This window comes from Castanea sativa, chromosome 5, assembly GCF_040712315.1.
Source record: "Castanea sativa cultivar Marrone di Chiusa Pesio chromosome 5, ASM4071231v1".
NCBI classification, from domain to species: domain Eukaryota; kingdom Viridiplantae; phylum Streptophyta; class Magnoliopsida; order Fagales; family Fagaceae; genus Castanea; species Castanea sativa.
Window position 1 is genome coordinate 30,020,406 of NC_134017.1, and position 7,209 is coordinate 30,027,614.

General features: G+C 43.7%; 1 protein-coding gene across 1 annotated transcript; it reads left to right on the forward strand.

The window, feature by feature from the left end:
• Positions 1 to 3,273: 3,273 nt before the first annotated feature.
• On the forward strand, positions 3,274 to 4,059 carry LOC142635043 (uncharacterized). The gene is made up of 2 exons (XM_075809260.1): positions 3,274 to 3,446; positions 3,738 to 4,059. The coding sequence occupies exons 1-2, from the start codon at positions 3,274 to 3,276 to the stop codon at positions 4,057 to 4,059; spliced, it is 495 nt and encodes a 164-aa protein (XP_075665375.1).
• Positions 4,060 to 7,209: the final 3,150 nt, after the last annotated feature.

Genomic DNA, 7,209 nt, shown 5'->3' on the forward strand with positions numbered 1-7,209 from the left:
GTTTGATTGTAAAGTGCTCCGAGCGTAGGTTCAGAGTCTAGCCGGCCGTGGTATCATCTGGATTGAAAAAGAAATTATATGAAAAGGCGATTGCATGGCAGCCAACCTATGTCCTCCAACTGCCCAATTAGGAACTAGCTGTAATGCTATATCAGTTGGCTCAAGGAAAAACTGGGATGAATATCTAGAGAAACGCCTTGGTAAGGCTACTTCAATGCCTCCCTCTTCAGTAGTCATTGAGGAGATCATAGAATCACCTGAGAATTCAGGGCCATCAGATTTAGAAAAAGGGCAAGCCCCACCAACCATCGAGGGATTCACTTCTCTAGTTCTTGCGTTACCTACAATCGTAGGACCAGCTTCATCATCATTTTAGGAGGGAACCGCCATTATTACCACCATTCGAGGTTTCAATCCTCTCATTTTGCCAAAGCTCGCCTCAGGAATCTCTAGCGTATCCAACTCAAAAGCTCTTGAAGCCATTCTGCCAAGTCCGGTGGTCATTAATCCAAAGATGTTCTCTATAGCACCCAATTTGCGAACTCAAGAGGGTGTTATCATTCGCATGCCAAAGCCATTCCCTTATGAGGATAACCATCATGTCCCCTGGAAATACGAGGTGTCCTTGATCTCTACATGAACTGGAAAATAGGAGGTTTGCTCCAACATCTCTTCAGGTCTATCTGGACTCCTTAGGAGTGGTCGTTGCTATACTCCCGAAGAGCTAGAAAAGAGAAGGAAATAGCCTAGCAAGGTTACAACCGAACCTGTTAGGAATAGGGTCACAACCGAAGAAGCCGAGGAATTCTTGAAAATTATCAAAAACTCAAAATACAGTGTGATTCAGCAGCTAAACAAGTCGCCCGCTCAGATTTCTATCTTAGCGCTACTGCTATCTTCCAAGGTCCACCGTAAGGCTCTCTTGCAAGTCTTGAAAGAGACGAGTGTTCCTATGAATGCCATAGAATCTACCTTCGAGGGTTTGGTCTTAACGGTGCGAGCCACCAACCAGGTATCTTTTACAGATGATGAGATACCTCCAAAAGGTAGAAAGCATATTTTGCACATGCACATTATAGTGAGGTGTGAGGACGTGATTGTCTCCAGAGTACTGATTAACAATGGATCAGCCTTGAATGTTTACCCAATGTCTACTATAGAGCAGTTGAATGCGGATGCCTCTCTTATCCGCCCTACCACCATGATCATTAGAGTCTTTGATGGCACTCTCCGCGAGGTGCAAGGCGAGATCGAATTAACAATCGGGGTTGGCCTCAGATTTTTCGTGGTCATCTTCCAAGTCATCAAGGTGGATTTCCTGTATAACATGCTCCTAGGGAGACCTTGGTTACACGCCGCAGATGTGGTCGCTTCTATCCTTCACTGGAGGCTTAAGTACCCATCCGAAGATTAGATGATCACTATTATGGCTGAAAAGCCCTTGTCCATCTTCAAGGAGGCTTTTATCCCCTACATTGGTGCCAATGCCTTTCTAGAGGCAACTTTTCATAGTTTCGAGATAGTCTCCATAATCTCCAGAGCTCTGGAGCTCGAATCTGCATGGCCCTTTGCTACTTTAATGGCTGCCAAAGAGATGCTCAAATTTGGCTATTAGTTAGGCCAAGGCCTTGGTGCCGTAGGACATGGGAAGGCTTCTTTAATTGAGCTCCCGGACAACAAAGGAGGATTCAGTCTAGGCTACAACCCTTCCGATGAAGAACTTTTCTAGGCTTCCAAGGGAAAGAAAAGTAAGTGCATTGGTCAAGGGATGACTATTCCCCACATCAAAGTCACTTTTCCGGCTCCAGCTGAGGTCATCAGATCAGAAATGGCACAGGAATCATGAGAGAAGGAATCAGATTTGGCTTGTCTCATCCGCTTGTGTCCTAAGGAATTCTCAGTGAATGCTATCATATCCCCGGAGGATGTTCTAACTTCTACTATTAGGCCCTATGTGCCAAGCGAGACAGTAGGCCATTAGACCATCGAGCCCTACTTTGTGGTCGCACTGGCTGAGTAAAGAGTATTCCATCATCGTGTGGTAGGGTCCTCCAATAGCCCGAAAGAGTTGAAATAGCATATCTAGTTTATTTTGCATGTTTATTTCCTATTTTTTGCATTTCTTGCTTGCATTTCCCAGTTCATTTCCCAAAAAAAAAATCCCTTTTATCATTATCAGGCATGAACTTTGTTATCCCTTATCTATAATCCATTAATGAAATTATCCAGCGTATTATTCAGGAAATCCTTGCATTTACTTCTTTATCTACTTTCCTATGAGTATGTGTGTGCAAATTGTCTCATGTTTCCTTGTATATGTTCTGTTCTATAGGATCTATTCTAATTCTCAAGCAGGTACATCGTCCGGTTGCCATAACGAGGATGTTGATGACATGAATGAGACAATAGAGTTGGATCATGATATTGAAGGATTAGAGGAGATTCTGAATTTACCTCGTGATATTTTGGAAGCTCTAAATAGAGAAAATGAGGGATCCAAGCCCAACATAGAAGAGACAGAGGTGATTAACCTTGCCAACGAAGGCAAACATGAAAAGCCCGTTAGAATTAGGGTGAACTTTCCTAGAGACATGAAGCCTGAGCTCACAGCGCTACTTAAAGAGTTCAAAGAGATATTTGCATGGTCCTACCAAGACATGCTAGGGTTGGATACTGGGATTGTCGTACAAGAAATTTCTCGGCTTCATAGTCAGCCAAAGAGGAATTGAAGTGGACCCAACAAAAGTCCATGTTATCCGGGACATGCCAACATCGTAAACCGAGAAACAGATTCACAACTTCTTAGGAAAAGTCAACTACATAGCCCGCTTCATAGCGTAGTTGACTGCCACATGTGATCCGTTGTTCAAGCTCTTGAAAAAGGACACAAAGATAGAATGGAGAAATGAGTGCCAAGCGGCCTTTGGCAAGATCAAGCAGTATTTGTTGAACCCTCCTATTCTGGTTCCCTTGACGCCGAGATATCCATTGATCCTCTACCTAGTGGTACAAGAGACTTCCATGGGTTGCATGTTAGGCCAAGTGGCTGAGCCCTACCAAAAAGAAAAGGTGATTTACTATCTAAGTAAGAAGTTCACCAATTGTGAGATCAACTACGTCACCGTTGAGAAGACGTGTTGCGCCTTAGTGTAGGCCTTGCACAAATTACGACAGTACCTGCTTTACTACACCACACGGCTTATTTCCCATATCGATCCCATTAAGTACATCTTTGAAAAGCCAGCTCTCATAGGGAAGATCTCCCGTTGGCAAATGTTGCTCTCTGAATTCAACATTGTGTTTGTGACGAGAAAGGCCATCAAGGGCCAAGCCATAGCCTACTACCTAGCGGACCAGCCATTGAATGATCTAGAACTTTCAGAATCCCTCTTCCTTAATGAGGATGTCATGGCACTAGAGCTAGAGCCAGACAATATGGAACCATGGTGATGGAAGCTTTACTTCAATAGAGCCATCAATTCTACCGGAAATGGAGTGGGAGCAGTCTTAGTTTCCCCCAAGGGCCAGCAAATTCGTGTTTCAGTCAAGCTAAATTTTGATTGCACCAACAACATCACAGAATATGAAGCGTGCATAGTCAGCCTACAAGTGGCCCTAAAGTTTAGCGCCTATGACTTAACCGTCTTTGGAGATTCCCTGTTGATCATCTCCCAAATCAAAGAAAAATGGCAAGCCCAAGACACCAAGTTGATTTTGTATCTGAAATGCATCAGCAGCTTGATTCCGAAGTTTCGGAATATCACATTCGCCTATTTACCCCAAGCACATAACCAGTTTGCAGATGCCTTGGCTACCCTGACTAGCATGGTTAAGTTATCAAAAGGAGATGATATGCACCAATTACGCATAGAAGTCTGGGGTGTGCCGGCCCATTGCATGAACATCGAAGAATGCATGAATGTTGAAGTTGAAACCGACGGAAAGCCATGGTACCACGATATCAAGGCTTATATCAGGAACAGTGAATACCCGTCCAGTGCCATAGGCAGTGAAAAGAAGTTTATCCAGTGCAAGGCTTGCCAATTTTTCTTAAGCTGAGAAGACCTGTACAAAAGGAACCACGATTCTACCTTGCTTCAATGCGTAGATGCCCCCGAGGCTAATTATCTGATGGAAGAGATGCATGAAGGTTTACTTGGAGCTCATGCCAGTGGACCCATGTTGGCCCGTAAGTTTATGAGAGCAAGATACTATTGGCTCATTAGGGAAACTGATTGTATTAAACATGTGAGGACATGCCACCATTACCAATCCTATCAAGATAGGAAAAGCACTCCTCCTCAACCCTTGCACTCTTTAACAGCACCAAGGCCCTTCTCAGCCTGGGGTATGGATGTCATCAGACCCATGATTTTGAAAGTTTCAAATGGTCATGAGTACATCTTAGTGGCCATCGATTATTTTACAAAGTGGGCGGAAGCCGCTTCATACAAAAGCGTCACTCAAGTAGTGGTAGCCCGGTTCTTGAAACATAACATCATTTGCCGCTACGGTGTGCCAAGAGAGCTCATTACAGATAATGGGGCGAACCTAAATGGAAAAATGATCCAACAACTTTGCCAACAATTCAAGATCAAGCACAGAAATTCAGTTCCCTATCGCCCTCAGATGAATGGTGCAGTAGAAGCTGCTAACAAGAACATTAAGAAAATCTTGGTGAAGATGACAGACATATACAAGGATTGGCACAAGTACTTGTCGTTTGCTTTGTATGCATATCGCACTTCTGTTCGTACTTCCACAAGTGCGACCTCGTATTCATTGGTATGTGGCATGGAAGTCGTCCTCCCCACAAAGGTAAAGATCCCATCTCTCAGGATTTTATCTTAGACAAAGCTATCAGAAGTTGAATGGGCCCATTCCTGATATGAACAATTGAACATGATAAATGAAAAGCGCATGACCGCAATGTGCCATGGATAGTTATACCAACACCACATCGAGCGAGCATTCAACAAGAAAGTTAGACCCAGGGTCTTCAAAGAAGGTGATCTAGTCTTGAAGAAGTGTAACCAGGCCATGCCTAATCACAGAGGAAAGTTTGCCCCAACTTACAAAGGCCCATATGTGGTGAAGAAGGCCTTTTCCGGAGGAGCCTTGATTTTAGATTGAAAACCCGAAAGGGAAATCTATGCAAAAGGAAAGCTAAAAGAAAGAGGGCGTGAGAAAAAATACAAAAGGTAGATTGAAAACCCGAAAGGGTGTTCTACGTAAAAAGAGAGCAAAAAAGAAGAGTGTGAGAGAGCCTGCTAGTGGAGGTACATAGGCAGCCATCTTGGTTCGGTCATGTCTTAAAAGAAAAATCAGTCAGTCGTGCCTGCTTGAATTCCTGCCCAAGATTAAAAAATTAGATGGATCCAGTATCCAAGATAAGAAATGAAGACACCTCCGAGATTGCTCTCTGTCTACAATACTACCATAACCTGGTGGTCCGCTTAAGATGTTCTGGCTCATGCCAATGGGAAATGTACCTCAATGGGAAGAGGGAAAGATCCGTCTATAGCAAGATTTATCCTTGGAAAAATAAGATATTGATATGCCTAGATTTTACATTTATCACTTATTTGTATAATCTTGCATTTTCAAAGCATTTGCCTGCATATTCATTAACATGCTTGTATTGTGCCATTCAGTTTCTATCATACATTTTGATACTCAAAACATGAAATCCCATTTGATAAATACATCCTGAATTTCATCATAACCATCTTTCCCTACCATTTCTCAGTTTCTAAGTAATTGCCTAGCAATTTACGAAGGACTTTTCCGTACATGGTTGAATACTAACTACATAGCATGTGTACAAAAACAAAATAAGCAAGAAAGAACACCAACAAGTCAAACATGGCCCAAGCGATCAGACACGGCCTGGCACAACCTCCTGAAACTGGTACGGAGAATCAGGTCAGCAAGAGAATGGGTGCGAAGCAGCCTGGCTGCATCAAAGCCCAGGTCTCTGGCAACCTCTCTAAGTCTATTGTGCGAATGTCGAAAATAGACCAAATCCCTCTCCACTAGCTCAGTCTGAAGGTGACAAAAGGCCAACTGTGGCTCACTAGGCTCATTACCCTTTCGTCCATACTCCATGCTTAGAGTGGAATGAATATAGGCCCTCGAGACAAGTGCTGGGGCTTTTCAGCCCCCCAGGCACAAACCCCCCTATATTTTGACCACTACCCCCTGTTTAGGATGTTTTCGACCACACTAGAGCAAAGATTCCCTCATTTTAGTACTCGACATGGTGTGCAGTCGGCCTAACAGTGAACCGAATTGCCAGAAATTCTCTTTCATGCATCCGAGACTACACAAATCCTACACTAGGGCAGTTTATCTCTGTGCATCTCATTCAGCACTTCCAGACACCTTGAACCTCATTTTGCTAAGCCATATTCGCCTGGTTCAGCCTCTATAATCAGAGTTCATAACGAAAGGGTACTAGAACCCGGTCTCAGCCATCCGATAGCTTTTTTAGTTTATTTGGAAGATCAAATGAGTCGTTTCCCATGAGGTCACCCCATAAGGGATAGCCCGCCCGGCAATAACAGGAACAATCAATGCATATTGCCTCATGGCGTGTTTAAGGAGGTTTCATTCAGAATGTCCGCATTCATTACCAGCATCTGGTATGGTCTATGGAGTCAAGGCCATTTTCAACCGGTCCACAAGCTTGGAACCCCGCAAAACCCTAAACTGAGGCAGTTTTATTTTGCGTGGTTTCCTTTACTTTGCACTAATCAGCACATAAGAGCGGGGTCGTCCTGCTAGGAATTTTTTCCTCTCGTGCCAAGAACCACACAAAACCTATGTTGGGGCAGTTTTATTTTGCGCGGTTCCCTCTACCTTGTCCAATATGCCAGAATGGGACCATCCCACCGACGACGTGTCCTTCATGTCAGGAATCGCATGAAACCTAAACTGGGGTAGTTTATTTCGTGTGATATCTCCTTTCTCTCTCCGCCCAGCAGGATGATCATTGTCAAAATCCATTGATAAACCCGTGAAAATGCAATGCAATACAAATAAGTGTGACACAAGCCGGTTCGAGACCGCCTCCTATGACAAAAAGGCGATAGTGCATACATACAACAGTAGCCCTTTAAAAGGCGATTTCCAAAATTATACGTGTAAGTCCTACCTAGAGGCATTGTTCCTTGCATACAGTAGCAGTCCTCTTAAAGGCAATTTCCA

Coding starts and splice junctions, on each gene's coding strand:
- LOC142635043 (XM_075809260.1), top strand. CDS start 3,274: ATGTTGCTCTCTGAATTCAACATTGTGTTTGTGACGAGAAAGGCCATC. Junction 3,447..3,737: donor CCAGACAATATGGAACCATG/GTGATGGAAGCT, acceptor ATGCATCAGCAG/CTTGATTCCGAAGTTTCGGA.